We start from the raw sequence: 20,633 nt of genomic DNA, 5'->3' as shown, positions 1-20,633 counted from the left end.
CAACAAGAGGATCACCTTCAAGCTCCTCACCCACGCTCACAAAGCACTCCACGATGCCGGTCCAGCATACCTCAACAAGCGACTCACCTTCTACACCCCTATCCGCCAACTCCGCTCCGCTGACCTCACCCTCGCCCTCGCCACCATCCCACGCATCCACCGAACAACCACCAGTAGCGAATCCTTCTCCCACATCGCCACCAAGACATGGAACACCCTCCCCATCCACCTACAACAGTCCCAGGACCTGCTGACCTTCAGGGGACTCCTCAATACCTGGTTGTTTGATCAGTAGCTGTTCCCCCCTCTCCCAACGCCTTGAGACCCTCATGGGTGAGTAACACGCTCTACAAATGTCTGATTTATTGATTGATTGAATGTGACATGCATGTCCAACAAAAAAACTGAACTTGCACTGTTTCACATCACAGATGCTGCTGCACAGGAGTCTGATGAAGGCGAAGGCCATGACACCCTGGAGACTCAGACCCAGCCAGGAGAGGAGACCTAAGTGGCCCCAGCAACCCCAGTACCTGCACCCACAAGACGCAGGACCACAGTGCCACCATTACCTGTCATTGAAACAGAAGAGTAAAGCCAACCTGACCCTCAGGCATCACAAGCTGGGCATACCTCCACACCAAGACTCCAATCACTGTTGTGGTGTATCAATGTCCACAACTGGAGGCACAGGGCAAGGGCTCAAGTGGTAGCTTCTGAGGATGACAGTTAAAATGTCTTTGGTGAGCTGGAGAACCGAATGTTGAAGGTGCAGTGTCTGCAATGCAAATAGATGTGATTAATGCAGGCACAACTTGGTTCCCTAGCTACAAACATGGCAGAAATTAGGGACAGCATGAGAGAGCTCACTACAACAGTGGTGGAAGGACAAAGGGGCATCCATGAGTTATGCAAGGTGTTGCAGGAAGACCATGTGTCCCAACTCAAAAGGCACTATCAGTTGATAGGGAGCTCTGATGGATACACTATGGCCATCAAACGCCTGAGCACAACCACAGCTCTGCTGTCCCGTCGTGCTGTGGGCATGCAGATGGAAATGGCCCATTAATGTGGGGATGTGGCCAGGGGAATCATACAGGACACCAATGCTGTGGAACAATTACAGAATGCTGCAGTTGGGGCAACAATGTATTGGGTGGAGGGGAGAGTGAAGAGGCCTGAAGGCTAAGTAGTCTCTTGGCACCAGTAACCACATGCAGGAAGTGCAGTACTAGGAGCACCTCTGCATCAGAAGGCACCACAAGGAATGTGACAGAGCACACAGAACGGCCCAAAGGAGTGATTGGCCGCAGAAATGAGTGTGGTGTAGAAAGTAAAACTGTAATTTGGTGAGGTAACTAGTATCGTGCCATTTGTCGGGGCTGACATTCAAGTTACATGGCAATGTCATATTATTTAATTTTGACTGTTACAATGTTCATTGTCCTGGCTGATTTTCATCTTCAGGCTCGCTGTCTGATAGTTCCAGGGGTATGCCTCTTGAAGTTGCAATGCTGTGCAACACGGCACAAGTGGCCACAATTTTGGAGCAAGTATCTGGCCTGTACTGCAACTCCCAACCAGTTTTGTGGAGGCAGTGGAACCTACTTTTAAGTACGCCAAATGTCCGCTCAATCACATTGCGGGTGGAAATGTGAGCTGCATTGTTTCGCTGCTCACTTGGGGTACTTGGATTGAGGAACGGCGTCAGTATGTAGGAGCGCACACCATATGTGCTGTCACCTACAGGGTAGATAGCAACAGGTTACTCACTGCTATGTGTCATTATGACCAGAGAGTCTACAAAACAATGTTACATATATTTACCAAGCAGGTATCCTTCGCCAAATTCATCCCCAAGGAAACAAATGTGTATGCCACTGTTGTGGAAGATGTAGGAATCATGGATACTGCCAGGGAAATGAGCCACTATGTCTGTGATGATGTGTTTGGAATTGCAGATGACTTGTATATTTAGTGAATGGTATGACTTCCTGATCCTGTAAATGTACTCATTCACTGAGGGGGACATAGGGCTACATGCATCTCATCAATGCAACCAATTACGTGGGGAAATAGGGCTATCTGATAGAAATCAAATTTGGTTTACTGTAATTCCTGAAGTGTTGTAGGAAACCTTATGTGGTGGTGTATCCTCTGCAACATGGCAAGAAGGAATGCGTTGAAAAAGAGCGATAGGGCATGTTGGGTAACCCTTCCCGCTGCAGCTATTATACCCTGACAGGTACCTGACTCTAGGAGGTGCAGTCAATATAGGACCTGCACACGAGTGGGGATGGCATGTGTGCTGTGAGTCTGACCCTGCAGTAGGGGATCTAATCCAGCTATTGGATCATAGATCATGTCTGCATTTAACCTATACTTTTCATAGATCTCTTCCTCTGTCTCCCCAACAATGTACTCGACACTCTGAAAATGCGCTGCTGTATCTTCCTTCTTCCCTGCTCGTAGCCTCATCTTCCTCGCCATGACGTAGAGCGCTGCCATTGTGACGCATTCTGAGTAAGCATGGGCGGAAAATCCGTTACGCTCGCGGATTTTGCGGATTTTCAGTAAATTCGCAATCCGCGAGATTCGCGAATTTCCAGCAAAATCCGCAAATCCGCGAGCAGCGGATTTTATGGCTTGCTCGCACTGTTCGCGTGAGTTCGCGGCTTCCCAGTTCAACTTCGCGCCCCGTGAAAAAGCGCTAAATTGCAGAAATACGATCTTAGCAAAACTGAAACTACTTACCAGGTTCAAAAGTTCAAGCTCATCATTAGTAGCCATTTCCTGTAGTGCTTCCTGAGGGGCCCCTCCAGAGTTCAGTTGCCTACTTGCAACTATTATGTGACCCTGCTCTGACCCTCAGAATAGTTACACAAAGGTCCTGAATTACAGCTAAGGCAGACAAACAGGAGCCAGGCTGGAAGTTCAAATCCAGGGACACATTAATCAGCCCCTAATTCATTATTGTCAGTTGGGGCAGGGCAGGTGTTGTAACTAATTTTGCAACAATGAAAGCACTTAGCAAGTGCAAAAGATCACTAATCAGGAAGCACTAAGGAAGCAGGTGCCAGCTAAAAAAATATTCTGTGACACATTAATCAGCCCCAAATTAATTCAGGTCACTTGAGGCAGGGAAGGTGTGCTTTGCTTTGCCACAATAATGTACACTGGACAACCAGAGGGTGCTGTGATGAAACAGAGGGTGGCATGGGTGGGCCAGAGGGTGGCATGAGTAGTCAGAGAGTGGCAGTGGTGACAGAGAGTGGCAGTGATGAAGAAGAGTGTCCCAAACAGGCTGGACACGTAGAAACAACAAGTTCGCAAAACTTGCGACCCGACAGGTAAGTTCGCGTTTGCAAAATTGTACAAAACCCTCGCGAACTGGCAGAAGCCCGCGCGAACACACAAAAAAAAATCCGCAAATTCGCGAGAATTCGCGGATTTTGCGGATTGCGAGTTCGCAAATCCGCAAAATTCGCGAACGCGAGATTCGCAAAATTCGCCCATGCTTAATTCTGAGGCCTTCTTGGCCTGTTTAAATACTTTGCCAATGGTTCCCACCTGATTAGATAGTTTTCACGGTATACAGACATAATATCGACAACAAAAATATGGAGGTAGTTTAATATCGAGTTGAAAATATTGAGTAGACAGAATATCGATAAGACAAACTATAGACTACAAAAATATCGAATAGAAGGACAATAATATCGAATCAAAAATATAGAATGGACAGAATATCGGATGGACAGAATATAGACAACAGAAATATCGAGGGACAGAATATAGACAACAAAAATTTCGAGGGACAGAATATAGAGAACAAAAATATCGAATTTTAGGTAAGTAACTAAGTCAATTTATGGTATTTAATTTTTGCGTAATATAATTCTGGAGCGGGTTATGGGTTTATAGGGTAATAGGGTGGGAAGTAATTTAATTATAATTATTTAAATATTTTAATTTATTTGTATTTATGTAAAATTAATTGTTAATTAATTATCAATTGGCAATTAATTTATTTATGTTATTTTATTTTATGCAATTTTTAAAGCGCGCAAATACCCGTACGGGTGTCTCGGCGCTATCGTTACAGAACTCACTTCTTGCGATGAGGGGGAATTAGGAAGAAAACAACCATGTTTTGAGGCTCTTTCTGAATTTTAGTAGCGTAGGGGCAGTTTTAATGTGGAGTGGTAGTGTATTCCACAGTTTGGCAGTTGCGATGGTAAAGCATCTATCTCCCCAGTTGGCCTTTCTTGTCCGTGGGACTTTCAGCAAGTAGGCTGAGGACGATCGTAAGGTCCTAAGTTGTTCCACTGGACAGAGGGCTTTTTTTAGGAACTGTGGTCCGGAATTGTTCAAAGTTTTATAGGCTATACAAAGAGCCTTAAATTTAATTCGGCTCCTGATAGGGAGCCAATGTAGCTCTTTGATGTATGGGGAAGTAGGGGTGAATTTGGGGATGGATAATAGGATTCTGGCCGCGGCGTTTTGCACCGTCTGGAGTTTATTGAGTACCTTTTCCTGAGCGTTCAGAAGAAGGGAGTTACAATAATCGGTTCTTGAGAACACTAAGGTGCTGATCAATGTTTTGCCCGCAGACTGCGGTAAGGAAGTAGTTCTTTTATTCTTTTTAGGGTATAGAAGGCAGATGATACCACAGCGTTGGCGTGATGGAGGAAAGTCAACTTGTTGTCGAATGTGACTCCCAAATTGCGGACCTTGACTACCGGTTGGTGGGGGGACCCAACTGAGATGGCCACCACTGTGGGGACCATGCCGGCTGCAAGTTCCCGAATGTCATCACCTCCGTTTTATCAGAGTTTAGTTTGAGGCAGTTTGATGACATCCAGGAGCTTATCGCCTTCATTCCCTCTTGGAAATTGGCTGCGACAGATGTTCCATTGTTGTGCACAGATAATACTAATTGGGTATCGTCGGCGTACGTTGTGAGAGCAATTCCATGTGATTTTATCACCCTCGCTAAGTCCGATACATAGATATTAAAAAGCGTCGGACTTAGCGAGGAGCCCTGTGGAACTCCGCAGGGGAGGGAGAAGGTCTGGGAGGTGAAATTACCCATCTTGACTGTCTGAGGGCGGTTGGCCAGGAATGAAGCAATAAGATCTTTGGCCTTGCCTCTTATTCCTAAAGCCGAGACACGGTCGATCAGAGTGACATGATCGACCGTGTCAAATGCAGCGGAAAGGTCCAGAAGTATTAGGACCGCCGCTCCTCCCTTGTCCATCGATGCTCTAATTTCATCTGCGGCTTCAAGCAGTGCTGTCTCCGTAACGTGCCCCTGTCTGAAGCCAAACTGGGTGTCATCGAGTAGGTCGTTGTCATTAATGAATTTCGAAAGTTGGATGTTCATTATTTTTTCAAAAATCTTGGCAGGGAAGGGGAGACAGGCAATAGGTCTATAACTGGCGGGGAGAAGAGGGTCCAAAGTTGGCTTTTTTAGAAGTGGCTTAATAATAGCCTCCTTCCAAACCGATGGATAAATGCCTGTTAAAAACATGGCGTTGCAGATAGTGGACAACGCGGGAGAGACAGCTTCTGGGATGAGATTCAAAATAGCTGGGGGACATGGGTCAAGGGGGGATCCAGATTTGGTGCTGGCTACAAGGTGTTGAATATGTTCCTGGTTGGTGGTGTCGAAAGATGAAAAGATGGGAGAATTACTGATGGGAAGTGCCGCAGGGGAGGGGGGAGAGGAGAAATGAGAGAAGGTAAGGAAAATGGAGCTAACCTTATTCTCAAAAAAGCTGGCCAGAGCGTCCGATAGAGACTGTGAGCCTTCTAGGCGCGGGGCGGGGGGATTGGACAAATTTGTAACCACCTGAAATAGTTCTCCTACCGAGTTTTTCGCCTGGTTAATTTGTGAAGTATAATAGCGACTTTTTTCAGAAATTATAAGTCTTTTGTAGATGGAAAGGGCGTTTTTATAGGTCGTTTTGTCTGCAGGGCTGTAATGGCGGCGCCACTGCCTTTCAAGGTTCCTGCAATACTGTCTCTGAATCCGAAGGGGCTCCGTAAACCACTGAGCTGATGGTATTTTCCTGTTGCAGTGGGAGGTTTTGATCGGGGCTAGTTTGTTGCAAGCCGTGTTTAAATTCGTCAAGTAATTAGAAGACGCTAGAGTGGGGTCCTGTTCGTTGGGGATATGACTTTCTTGCATCATCTCTGTTAAATGAGCTAGATTAATATGTTTCCAGTCTCTGTAGGAAAATTGAGAGGAGGATGTAAGAGGAGGTTTGGTGGGGTTGATTTCAACAGAGAAACAGATCGCTGCGTGGTCTGTCCAGATCAGGGGGATTACTTGGGTAACGGCTATATGGGGATTGTTGGTAAATAGACCATCTAGTGTGTGGCCTGCTTGGTGCGTGGGTGATTTTATCAATTGCAGCAAGCCGGCAGCTGCTAAGTCTGTAGTTAACTGCGTTATATCATGGTCGTTGAAGGCTTCTAGGTGAAAATTAAAATCACCTAGTATGGTGAAGTATGGGGAGCCTGCAGCTGCTTCAATCATATTGTCTAAGTTGGCTAAAAACTTAGATCTTGACCCAGGAGGGCGATAAATTAGCATGCCCTTAAACGATGTTTTGGCCGAGAGGCCTAATGTGAAGAGGAAAGCCTCATACTCAGGACAATTAGATTGTGTTGTTGTAAGTTTAAACTGGTCTTTATAAATTATTGCTATGCCTCCACCCTTTTTTTTAGGCCTGTCCAGTCTGAATACATTGTAGTTGATTGGGGTGGCAGCTCTGAAGTCTGGGCCGGAGGCTTCATCCCCCCATGTCTCTGTGATGAATAGGAGATCCAGTTTATACGTGTCAATCAAGTTGGCAATTTCTAGCTTGTGTTTGGGGAGTGATCTGGCATTTATTAGCGCTGCTTGAACCAGTTGTGGGACAATTTTAGAGGGTTTAGGAGTTTCCTTTATGCAAGTAAGACATTGGTGTGGGCCTAGGATTGGATTGGTATACCCGAAATGTGGTAGAGCATGAGGTAAATCTGCAGCATGCCTGAGGTTAAGTAAATCGGCAGAGGTATAGGTGAGTCTCACCGTATTAGTAGCTGGTCGTAGGACCAGAGCGGCAGGGGGGGTAGCCCTTAGCCCGTCCTCGGCGCGGACGAGCGCAGACGAGCTTGCCTTATTCGTCGCGGCCGCTGCGCTCGTCCGCTGCGCTTCCGGTTACTGCACATGATTTATCGTGCAGAAAAGTGACGTGGAAAAGGGCGTGGTCAGCGCGGGTGGGCGTGTCCACTGTTCGAGGAAGGCGGCGTTGCCCTGGCAGCAGTCGACCGCGTCAGCCCTGAATCGGCTGGGCGGGTCTGCGTGGCGGTAGGTAATGGCCTGGGAAATTAGCTTTGTCTAAAATCAGAATATGCAAGTTTTAAAAAGTGAAATGCTCACTCCCGGCTTTTCGCCTCAGGAGTGAGTTCGAAGAACGCTCGCTCTTAGTCAATATAATTGGTAATTCATTTTTATTAATTGAGTAATTGATAATTATGTGAATTTTATTTATTTATTTTCAGGAGCAGGTTGTCGGTTTATAGGGGAATAGGGTGGGAAGTAATTTAATTATAAATAATTAAATATTTTAAATTATTGGTATTTATGTACAATTAATTGTTAATTAATTATTGATGGGAAATTAATTAAAATATACTTGGCAGTTAATTTTTATTAATTGATAATTATGTTAATTTTATTCATTTATTTTCTGGAGTGGGTTGTGGGTTTATAGGGGAATAGGGTGGGAAATAATTTAATTATAAATAATTAGATTTTTTTTTGTATTGGTATTTATTCAGATTTAATTGTAATTTAATTTGTAATTGGTAATTATTTAATTTTAATTGGTAATTAATTTATATTAATTGATTAATTGATAATTATGTTAATTTTATGTATTTAATTTTTGTAGTGGGTTGTGGGTTTATAGGGGAATTGGGTGGGAAGTCATTTAATTGTATTTAATTAAATTTATTTATATATAAATTGGTTTTTAATTTGAATTAATTGTTAATTATTTTTAAATGTGTTAATAATGTTTTGTTATTTGTAAATATTTTGTATTAATAGGTAATTATTTTTTAGTAATTAAATTAATTTTATTGTTTTAAATTGAATAATTATTATAATATCTTAAATTGGGAATTGATTTCAATTAATTTGTTATTGGTGTTAATATTACATTCATTTTTAAATGTATATGACGTATTTACTTTCCCTACTGTTGCACTCACTGGAGTGGGAATAGTAATTTTTTCCCCTACACTATCCAACGCTTACCCTACTGTTGCACTCTCTGGAGTGGGAATAGTAATTTTTACTCCTACGCTATCCAACGCTTTCTCTACTGTTGCACTCTCTGGAGTGGGAATAGTAATTTTTACCCCTACGCTATCCAACGCTTTCAATACTGTTGCACTCACTGGAGTGGGAATAGTAATTTTAATTTCTATGCTATCCAACGCTTTCCCTACTGTTGCACTCTCTGGAGTGGGAATAGTAATTTTTACCCTCCCACTATCCAACGCTTTCCCTACTGTTGCACTCTCTGGAGTGGGAATAGTAATTTTTACCCTCCCACTATCCAACGCTTTCCCTACTGTTGAACTCTCTGGAGTGGGAATAGTAATTCTTACCCTCCCACTATCCAACGCTTTCCCTACTGTTGCACTCCCTGGCATAGGAATAGTAATTTTTACCCCTAGGCTATCCAACGTTTTCCCTAATGTTGCACTCACTGGAGTGGGAATAGTTATTTTTACCCCTACGCTATCCAATGTTTTCCCTACTGTTGCACTCTCTGGAGTGGGAATAGTAATTTTTACCCCTACGCTATCCAACGTTTTCCCTACTGTTGCACTCACTGGAGTGGGAATAGTAATTTTTACCCCTATGCTATCCAACGCTTTCCCTACTGTTGCACTCACTGGAGTGGGAATAGTAATTTTTACCCCTACGCTATCCAACGCTTTCCCTACTGTTGCACTGTCTGGAGTGGGAATAGTAATTTTTACCCTCACACTATCCGACGCTTTTCCTACTGTTGCACTCTCTGGAGTGGGAATAGTAATTTTTACCCCTACACTATCCAACGCTTTCCATACTGTTGCGCTCTCTGGAGTGGGAATAGTAATTGTTACCCCTACGCTATCCAACGGTTTCCTTACTGTTGCGCTCTTTGGAGTGTGAATAGTTATTTTTACCCTCCCACTATCCAACGCTTTCCCTACTGTTGCACTCTCTGGAGTTGGAATAGTAATTTCTACCCCTACGCTATCCAACGCTTTCCCTACTGTTGCACTCACTGGAGTGGGAATAGTAATTTTGACCCCCTACGCTATCCAACGTTTTCCCTACTGTTGCACTCTGTGGAGTGGGAATAATAATTTTTACCCCTACGCTATACAACGCTTTCCCTGCTGTTACACTCTCTGGAGTGGGAATAGTAATTTTTAACCTCCCACTATCCAACGCTTTTCCTACTGTTGCGCTCTCTGGAGTGCGAATAGTAATTTTTACCCTCCCACTATCTAACGCTTTCCCTACTGTTGCACTCTCTGGAGTTGGAATAGTAATTTTTACCCCTATGCTATCACAACACTTTCCCTACTGTTGTACTCACTGGAGTGGGAATAGTAATTTTTACCCCTACGCTATCCATCGTTTTCCCTACTGTTGCACTCTCTGGAGTAGGAATAGGAATTTTTACCCTCCCACTATCCAACGCTTTCCCTACTGTTGATCTCTCTGTAGTGGGAATAGTAATTTTTACCCCTACACTATCCAACGCTTTCCATACTGTTGCACTCTCCGGAGTTGGAATAGTAATTTTAACCCCTACGCTATCCAACGCTTTCCCTACTGTTGCACTCATTGGAGTGGGAATAGTGATTTTTACGCCTACGGTATCTAACGTCCCTACTGTTGCACTCACTGGAGAGGGAATAGTAATTTTTACCCCTACGCTATCCAACGCTTTCCCTACTGTTGCACTCTTTGGAGTGGGAATAGTAATTTTTACCCCTACGCTATCCAGCGTTTTCCCTACTGTTGCGCTCTTTGGAGTTGGAATAGTAATTTTTACCTCTACGCTATCCAATGTTTTCCCTACTGTTGCACTCACTGGAGTGGTTATATTAAATTTAACCCTCTCGCTATCCTACGGTAAAAATATTGTATATGTTTTGTTAATAATATGTATATATATATATATATATATATATTACCTACTGGCGGTCGCCAGTAGGTATATATAGTTAGGATTTTTTCTCTATGGGATTTTTGAAAATTCTATGTCTAATAACTTTGGCGTTTGTGGACGGAATTGGCTGAAATTTTCAGGAAAATTGAACATTTTGTTTCTGAGCAGCCCCTGACAATTTGGGGGGGTTTCATCAAGGGGGGGCCGAGAAAAAAGGGGGGTCCCAAAACGCATTTTCCCATGTTAATTTCCATAGGGCGGTTGGCCTCACTTTTAGCTCGAACGGCTGAATGGATTTGCACAAAACTTGGCAAAATTGTAGGGACTGTTAGCCTGATGTGCCTTTGCTAGGTCTCAATATATGTGCTCCAGTGGATTTTGAGTAATTTAGGTTCAAAAAAATATATATATCTGGGCGGAGCCTAACCACACATCTGATCTGATTGGCTGTCAGCACTTCATCCAAGAAGTGTTGGCAGCCATCTTGGGACCAATATACATGATAGCACCTCATTAAAAAGCATTGTAGTTAATAGAGGGTTTTAGGACTTTAGTTACATTATAAATCATTTGTTGATGGTACCATACTCGTTTTAGGAATTGTGGTGGGTTCTAAGGTGATTTTACCATGTGAAAAAACCTTCTGCTGTGATATCATGAATATTGTTTGAAAGAAAACTAATATCTCATGATTTTCCCACAGTGGTTTGGAAGGGGATCTATAAGCTAAACTGAAAGCATATTTTCTGTAAATTCACATTATCTTTCTCAGTCATGTGAAAATGAAGTCTGACATTCTCAGTAAAACATGTACATCCAACAAGGACAGAGACTGTCAGTTGATTCCTTTGTGTTCTACTGCAGCCTCCTAGAGTGTTCTAAAGAACAACTGGGGCGCTAACAGTCCTACTTATTACAAAGGTATGGCACACCTGAAGCCATCTTGATTGGAATAAAGTGGTAACTCTTAAAACATTTAATTTAAAAAGAAACAACATGAAGGGGTATATTTTGCCATAGAAAGTATGATTAGTGCTGCAGAATGAAAAATTAGGGCACATTTTGAGTGACTTCTCAAATCCTTTTCTATTTCATTAAAACATTCTGACATGCAGTCTCCCAAAATGGCCACCAGAGACAAAAGAGCCCAAATGTAGCCCAAATATCACCCAGATGTAGCCCAAGTATAGCCCAATGACAGAATGTCCCAGAGAGTTCTAAAGAACAACTAGAGCGCTAACAGTCCTACTTATTACAAAGGTATAGCACACCTGGAGCCATCGTGATGGGAATAAAGTGGTAACTCTTAAGACATTTAATTTAAAAAGGAACAAAATGAGGGGGTATATTATGCAATAGAAGGTATTATTAGTGCTGCAGAAAGAAAAATTAGGGCACATTTTGAGTGACTTTTCAAATCCTCTTCTATTTCATTAAAAAATTCTGACATGCAGTCTCCCAAAATGGCCACCAGAGACAAAAGAGCCCAAATGTAGCCCAAATATCACCCAGATGTAGCCCAAGTATAGCCCAATGACAGAATGTCCCAGAGTGTTCTAAAGAACAACTAGAGCGCTAACAGTCCTACTTATTACAAAGGTATGGCACACCTGAAGCCATCTTGATTGGAATAAAGTGGTAACTCTTAAAACATTTAATTTAAAAAGGAACAAAATGAGGGGGTATATTTTGCCATATGAATTATGATTAGTGCTGCAGAAAGAAAAATTAGGGCACATTTTGAGTGACTTCTCAAACCCTCTTCAATTTCATTAAAAAATTCTGACATAGTCTCGCAAGATGGCCACCAGAGACAAAAGAGCCTAAATGTAGCCCAAATATCACCCAGATGTACCCCAAGTATAGCCCAATGACAGAATGTCCCAGAGTGTTCTAAAGAACAACTAGAGCGCTAACAGTCTTACTTATGAAAAAAGTATGGCACACCAGAAGCCATCTTGATTGGAATGAAGTGGTAAGTGCGAAATTTCCTAGCTAACGTAACGGAAAGTTTCAATTCTATTAAGGACTAGGAGGCGAGGATTATGCAGTCCTTTCTTCTCTTTATTATAATCAGCACTTCAAAGAAAAACCAATCAAAACATTTTTCTTGAACCACAACTCCCATGAGCACATGGGAAAACAGTGTCCATAGCAACCAGCAACCAATGATGGCTCCGTCCGCCGTATAACTAGCCATGACGTCCTCTTCTATTCCTCGTCTTCTCTGTGAGGCAGACAGTTTCGTAACACACCTTATTCTTTCTGGTCGTGTCCTAAAGTAAATAAGGAAAACGTTATCCAGTCCTTCTGACCAGAAGCGAGGCACATCAATACATAGCATGTAGAAAAACTACGAAGCATGACCCATGCATAAACAATATAGTTAGCAAATCAGTTAACTGACATGGTCAAAAACAGTGATCTTCACAATGCATAGTATAACACGGTTGCAATATACTTCAAAAAGTAGTACTTACTGAAATACGAAGGTACACGGGGGGGACGAGGCCGCCCCGGCTCGGGTGGGATAATCCTCGCCTCCTAGTCCTTAATAGAATTGAAACTTTCCGTTACGTTAGCTAGGAAATTTCGCATTCTATGTCAGGACGGAGGCGAGGATTATGCAGTTTCAAAGCTTATCCACAACAAGCTCTGCTGCGCCAAAGATAGGCTTGAAGTAAAACTTTTTGAAGGTAGATTCCGAGGACCAGTCTGCTGCCGCCATAATGTCCTCCAACCTACCACCTACCTGAATGGCTTTAGAAGCCATGGCACCTCTAACAGAGTGAGCTCCGAACGTGGTCACGTCTATGCCCGCCTCGGCCATAAGCCAACGGACCCATCGGGCAATAGACGGGGATGAAACCGCTTTAAAAGGTTTCCTCAGAGCAATGAGGAGTTGACGCTCTCCCGGTGGGCGACAATCCTCGGTCATGTCTTCATACGCCTTGAGGCAACGCACCACACACAATTTAGGGTGATCTGAGAAAGATGGGTACGATACCGACCTGATGCTAGTCTTTGTACGCCTAGCCACTGTGAACGTTACCCCTTCCGGAGTAAATACGCGTGCCGAGACGTCTAGCGCCCGCTCGTTTACACGAAATCAGACACAGCAACATAGCCAGCTTCGCTGACAGTTCTTTCCTAGACAGGTAGCTATTATCACGCCAAGAGGTAAGGAACCTGAGAATGATATTGACATCCCAGAGATTGGAGTACCTGGGCTCGGGAGGAGCCGAAAGCCTGGCGCCTTTCATAAGTTTGCAAACCCAAGGGTGTTCTCCCGCCGGGCGTCCATCGACGTGAACATGTCCTGCCGAAATGGCGGACCGGAAAGAATTAATGGACCGATACGCCAAACCCGAGTCGGACAGTTCAGCCAGGAAATTCAGAACGAGGGTAATGTCGGCCCCCACCGGATCGGCGTGTCTTCCCAGACACCAACGACGCCACCGCTGCCAAGCCGATCGGTACCTTTTGATCGTACCAGGGGCCCAGGCCTTGCTGATGAGCTCTGCTGCTCCCGCCGAAAGGCGGTCGTCCTGCCACCGACCCCGGAAATCCTCCATGCCATGAGGACCAGGGTCCCTTGAAGCACCAGCGGGTGCCCTTCTCCCAGAGGTCCCGAAAGTAGCGACGGAAACGAGGGCAGTTGAATTGGACGGTCCCAAGACAGCTCCAGCAGTGAGGGAAACCATGCCTGAGCCCGCCAAAAGGGGGTCACTAGAACCAGGGAAGCTCGCTGGCGGCGAACTTGAGCCGCTACTCGAGGAATCATGAGAAAAGGAGAGAAGGCGTACGCCTGTTCCGTCGCCCAGTCCTGTAAAAAGGCATCGACCGCGACCGCCTCCGGGTCCGGCCTCCAGCTCACGAACCTCTGAAGTTGACGGTTGAGCCTGGAGGCAAACAGGTCCAGCGTGAACGGACCCCACGCTCCCTGCAGGGCCTGAAAGACCGCTGAGTGCAGCCTCCAATCGCTGAAGTCCAGGAAGTTTCTGGAGTGCCAGTCCGCTATCGAGTTCTGCGTGCCTGGGAGATATTCCGCCGAGACAGAAATCTGTTTCTCCAGGCAATAGTGCCAGAAGTCCTTCGCCATGTTCGCTAAGGCCTTGGACCGAGGTCCACCCAGGCGATTGATATACTGAACCGCTGACATGTTGTCCATGCGTAGTAGAATACAGCACGATACTTTGTTCTGCGTCAGGGACTTGATCGCAAAGGAGCCCGCCAGAAGCTCCAGGCAGTTGATGTGGAGACGGAGTTCGTCTTCCGACCAACGGCCTCCCATCGTGATCTCTCCGCAACGGGCTCCCCAGCCCTCCCTGCTGGCGTCCGATTCTATGATCAGGTCCGGGCTGGATCCGAAGATCGCTCTCCCGTTCCACGCACTCATGTGTTCTATCCACCATCGCAGTTCCGTCCTCGTTTCCTCCGTGAGGGAGATGAGTTCGGAATAAGTCAGGCCTTTCCGGAGGTGTTGTGCCTTCAGGCGTTGAAGAGCCCTGTAGTGTAGTGGGCCCGGAAAGATCGCTTGGATCGAGGAGGAGAGCAGGCCCACAACACGGGCCAGATGTCGAAGGGAGATCCTGTCCTTCCTCAGGGTCTGTGAAAGTTCCTTGCGGATCTTGTTCACCTTCTGCTGCGGGAGACTGAGACTCGCCGCCTCGGAATCTATGAGGAAGCCCAGAAAAGAGATTTGTCTCATCGGGAGGAGATCCGATTTCGGGGCATTCACCACAAAACCCAGGTCCTGGAGCAGGGCAATAGTCATGGTCAAGTGTGACCGCAGACGATCCGACGATTGATCCATGATCAGGATGTCGTCGAGGTATATGATCATCCGAACCCCCCTCTCGCGTAGTGTTTCCACCACCGGCCGAAGGAGCTTCGTAAAGCACCATGGGGCCGACGAGAGGCCGAACGGAAGGGCTTGAAATTCGTAAAACGTTCTCGTTCCACATGAACTGAAGGAAGCGCCTGTGAGGGGGAAAGATCGGTACCGTGAGATACGCGTCTTTCAGGTCCAGACGGACCATCCAATCCCCTTGAAGGAGAATGTCTCGGAGAAGATGGATGCCCTCCATCTTGAAATGGCGGTAGACCAACCACTCGTTGAATTCTCGCAAGTTGATAACTGGGCGAAAGCCTTTGTCCTTTTTCTGGACCAGGAAAATATTGCTGAGGAAGCCCGAAGGGTGCAGGCGCGTTCTGCGAATCGCGCCTTTTTTGAGGAGATCTGCAATTTCTGTGTCGACAAGAAGTCTGTCCTCTGAGGAAAAAACCAAGGGACGAGGGCGAACCCTCTGTAGGGGAGTGCCGTAAAACTCTATCCTGAACCCCTTGACTGTCTGAAGTACCCACGGGTCCGAGGAGATCTTGCTCCAATTGTGGAGATGATCCCGAAGCCTCCCTCCCAGAACGACTGGGGAAAAAAGGGTAACACTCACCGGAGGGGCCTCCTGGTGCGTTTGCACCACCGTGGTAACCTCTGCCGCGCCCTCGGCCGGCGCCTCTGCTAGGGTAGAAGTTCCCCTGGCGTCCATCAGTCCAGCCATTATTACGGCGCTGCTGGGCCTTGTTGTTAGGGCCTTGCTGGGGCTGACGGCCGGAGGAGCGACCCCGTCCTCGTCCGGCCCCAGCAAAAACCCGTCCTGGAAAAATCTTTTTTATGGACGTTTGTGCTCTGTCGAGTGCAGAGAAAGTTGTTACGAACTTGTTGAGTTCCCTAATAAACGGCTCACCAAAAAGCCTGCCTTGTGCAACAGGGCCTGCCTCTGACGTGGCTAGATCTCCTAGCTTCGGATCTATTTTAATGAGGAGGGATCTCCTCCGTTCTGCCGCCAACGCACAGTTTGCGTTCCCCAGGAAGCATAGGGCCCGCTGAGCCCAACCTGCCACAACCTCCGTGGACATCGGAGACCCCGACTCCTTGGCCCTCTCGGCCAACTGGATGATCTGGGTGACGGGGCCCACGGCGTCCAGGAGCTTATCCTGGCAGCTGCGCCAGGAGCGATCGATACCCTTCCTGGGGTCTTTCATAAATTTGGCGAAGAACGCGTACAGCTTCTCGTCAATATCAGGAGTGGCTGCCACTCTGCCCTCCAGTTTAGGTCGAGGGCATTCACCCCGCATGCGGGTCCTAACCTCTTTTTCCAGGGGCTGGCGCACTTTACTGGCTACGTACGCCGCCACCTTGGGATCCGGGGTCCATTCCGACGAGCGCGGATGATAGATCCTCGCCGGGTCGAACATGTCCGAGACTTTGTCCTCCCCTGCCAGGGACCCAGAGGAGTGCGACGCAGGACGCCAAGGGCGTCCTGAGCCCTCATCCTCATCGTCCGAGGAGGTCTCGTCCTCGGTTACACCCTCTCCCTCCAAGGGGAAACCATCATCTAGGTCTGAATTCGGGGCGACCTCGTCGCCATCATCTCCGGGGAAGAATCCCTCCCGGCAGGGTAGATTTTTAAGCGTCCGCGCACTTTTATGGAAGGATTCCCTCAGGCGGTCGAACTCCTCCAAGTGCCCCGCGTGACGCTTCGCCGACTTTTTTCCTCCCCCCTGCACGCCTTTAGTTCCGCGGTTCGCAGGCACTGCGCCACTGAACACCCCGGGGATACTCTGAGTGAGGGCCTCCACACTCTCCCGCAAAGGAGCCAGCACCGAATCCAGCGCCTGTGACAACGCGCGGCCAACCGCCGGCGGCAGTGGTTGGGAACAGCCAGGTTCCTCCGTCCCCTGAGTGAGGGGAGCCGACTGATCAGCAGTCTGCATCGTGTGAGGGTGAGAGCACTAGCACCTTTACTCAATTACAGAAGGTAGCCCCCTCGCCGGTGCTCAGACAGTACCGCTGTCAACTAAGGGTGCGGTGACTGACAACCGCCACTAGAGGGCGACGCACACGAGGGCGCGCAGATACACCGTCCCGGTGTCAGGCGAGGGTTGGTGAGTCAGGTGAAAAACCTGCCTCAGCGCACCGATCCGAGGGGCAAGCGCCGCAATCGCAGCCTTAACCCGAACAGCGGCGCCCAACGGATCTAAGGGGAAGCGAAGACGCTCTCCACAGAGCCCGCGATGAGGGAAACGGCAGAGACGGCGCAAGCAGCGCCTGACGCACGTCGAACTGCCGAGGGGCTAAAGCAAATCAAGCGCACCGCAAAGCAAGCGCTATTGCACAAGCAAAACAATTTAATCTACACAAGACACCAAACGTCAGGAAGATAAAAGGTTTGACTTATCTGACGAGCAGAGAAGAAAGAGGAATAGAAGAGGACGTCATGGCTAGTTATACGGCGGACGGAGCCATCATTGGTTGCTGGTTGCTATGGACACTGTTTTCCCATGTGCTCATGGGAGTTGTGGTTCAAGAAAAATGTTTTGATTGGTTTTTCTTTGAAGTGCTGATTATAATAAAGAGAAGAAAGGACTGCATAATCCTCGCCTCCGTCCTGACATAGAATCTGAAAACACTCAATTTAAAAAGGAACAACATGAGGGGGTTAATTTTGCCATAGAAAGTATGATTAGTGCTTCAGAAAGAAAAATTAGGGATCATTTTGAGTGACTTCTCAAATCCTCTTCTATTTCATTAAAAAAATTCTGACATGCAGACTGAAACATGCACTTTGAATACCAGCAGCAGACGTCCCTGGTGAGCAGTAGCTTTACTACAGTGATCTAATGTGCAACTAGAGTGCTAACATTCAGAATTTATGGCAAATGTGTGACACATCTGAATGCCTTCTTGATGGAACCAAAGTAAACAAGCATTGAAAATGCAATAGATCTCGCCCTCATTTAAGTTAAAGCCATTCTGTTTGTAATGAGGTGGCTTTTTAGCTTTGCTTTTATTAGTGTTTTTTCAACTTTCATGTAAATAACGCACCGTTTTCACCAAATCGACTTTGCCCAAGCACACCCTTCCCTTCGGCCAACAAATCCCAAAAATTCGGCACACCTGCCGATCCACTCTCCCTACAGCTCACCCAAGCCCCGTCCCTCTAGCGCAACTGGAACATCCCAAATTCACCTTCTCCATGCGCACCAAAAACTCCCATTGAATAACATGACAATTCGCTACTCCGCACAAAAATTGCTCTTTAAAGCACTTCCACTGCTCCGATCCGCTTCAAACTTGGCTGGACACTAGTTCCAGCGATTCCCTAACATCTCACCAAAAATCAGCTCAATCCATCCACTGGAACGGGGACGAATTTCAACCCGAATACGCGCCCCCCGCAAACACAAAAAAAGCCATAAAACGGCCAAATCTCGACCAAAAACCGCCAAAATCCCTCAAAACCTTGCCAACACCAATACGCACGAAACTGAACTGGCCCCTCAGCCCTAGGCTCCGGGAACCCTACTTAATTGACCCAAAAGCCCTAAAAAAGCAACATAATACACACGAAAACGCCCTAACAACCCATAAATGCATATAAGTATATGTATGCATGCATTTATGTTTGTATTTATATGTAGATATACAGATGATATATGTTTATATATGTATGTATATATATATATTCACTGAAAAAATCATAGGCTATAGACCATATATAGTTAGGAATTAGCATTTACAAAACCTTGAAAATTCACTGAAAAAACCGTAGGTTATAGACCATATATAGTTAGGAATTAGCATTTACAAAACCTTGAAAATTCACTGAAAAAACCATAGGTTATAGACCATATATAGTTAGGAATTCGCATTTACAAAACCTTATTTTACTCACACAAAACCATTGAAATTCCATATATAGTTAGTTGCACTAACTATATATCGCGCACCCGCAATCCACTGCTGATGATGTCACATATTACATCATTCATGACATGGTCAGTGACATCACTGATGACATCACTGATGACATCTCAAATGACATCACTGATGACATCACTGATGACAACATCCAGTGACTGTATGTTTCTGTAAAGTTAAAATATGTCTTACATATTGAAGAATGAGTGGATGTATAAGTGTCTGGATGAAGGATTTAGTAGGTGCATGACTGACTGTATGAGTGAGTGATTAAATGTGTCTCACTGAGTGCATGGGTTAGTGACTAAACTGTCTTAATTTGTGCATCATTATGTCTGTTGTTCTGTAAACTGTTGCATGTGTTGATAAGTAGCTAAATGAGTAACTATATGGGTTATTGATTGGTTGCCCAAGTATTTGTATGGGATACTGAGTGTGTGTGTGGGTGGCTGGGAGGTGTATGACTCTGTGCATAGATGTGTGAGCAGTTGATTCACTAGATGTATGGTTTCAAAAGTGCATGTGGAAACAGCTGTATGGGCGGTTGACTGTGTGCATGAGTGTATTGGTGAGTGAATGGATATCTCAGTGCTACATGTCAAAGTAAGTACATATGTAAAACACAGTACATGTGAGAGTTGACATATATAAATAACTGTGCATAAGAGCCAGTGAATGTGTGAGTGGCTGTATGGATCATTGTGAACTTGTATCAGGGATTGTATAAGAGAGTTAATATGTGTTAGTATATGTTTGAATAAGTAAAGTTTGTATAACTGTATAGTTGAGGAAATGGAGGTGTGATTGATTCTTTGATTGACTGACTAGGTGTGTGAGTAACTCCATGGATGAGTGACAGTCTGTGAGTGTCTGTTTACACTGATTGTATCTAAGGTTATATTAGAGTCTGAAGAGGTTCATCGTATTATCACATGAATGATATCATCAGTGATGTGATCAGTAATGTCAAATGAGATGTCATCAGTGATGTCATCAGTGATGTCATTTGAGATGTCATCAGTGATGTCATTTGAGATGTCATCAGTGATGTCATCAGTGATGTCACTGACCATGTCATGAATGATGTAATATGTGACATCATCAGCAGTGGATTGCGGGTGCGCGATATATAGTTAGTGCAACTAACTATATATGGAATTTCAATGGTTTTGTGTGAGTAAAATATGGTTTTGTAAATGCGAATTCCTAACTATATATGGTCTATAACCTATGGTTTTTTCAGTGAATTTTCAAGGGTTTGTAAATGCTAATTCCTAACTATATATGGTCTATAACCTACGGTTTTTTCAGTGAATATATATATATATATATATATATATATATATATATATATATATATATATATATATATATATATATGTATATGTGTAATGATTTTTCATTTTTTTATTTTAAAGTTACAATAATTATTTAATAATTTTGCATTTATTTAATTATTTTAAGTATGTTTAGATTAATTATATTTAATATTATATTACTTTTAAATTAATTTTAAGACATTTTAAAAATTCGATATTTTGACAGTCTATATTTTTTACAATCGATATTGTGGAGTCGATATTTTTGTACTTACCTGTTTGTAGATAGGCAGTCGGTATTCTGGCATTCTATAT

The 20,633-nt window shown here is 45.1% G+C and overlaps 1 protein-coding gene across 1 annotated transcript; it reads right to left on the bottom strand.

Annotated features, from left to right (window-relative positions):
• Window positions 1-1,438: 1,438 nt before the first annotated feature.
• Window positions 1,439-17,012, bottom strand: LOC147710384 (uncharacterized). The gene is made up of 2 exons (XM_086919350.1): window positions 15,689-17,012; window positions 1,439-1,743 (listed from the first exon to the last, which is right to left on the bottom strand). The coding sequence occupies exons 1-2, from the start codon at window positions 17,010-17,012 to the stop codon at window positions 1,439-1,441; spliced, it is 1,629 nt and encodes a 542-aa protein (XP_086775476.1).
• Window positions 17,013-20,633: the final 3,621 nt, after the last annotated feature.

The sequence above is a fragment of the Lissotriton vulgaris genome, chromosome 5 (genome assembly GCF_964263255.1).
Source record: "Lissotriton vulgaris chromosome 5, aLisVul1.2, whole genome shotgun sequence".
NCBI lineage: Eukaryota > Metazoa > Chordata > Amphibia > Caudata > Salamandridae > Lissotriton > Lissotriton vulgaris.
This window is presented reverse-complemented; position numbering and strand designations above follow the sequence as displayed.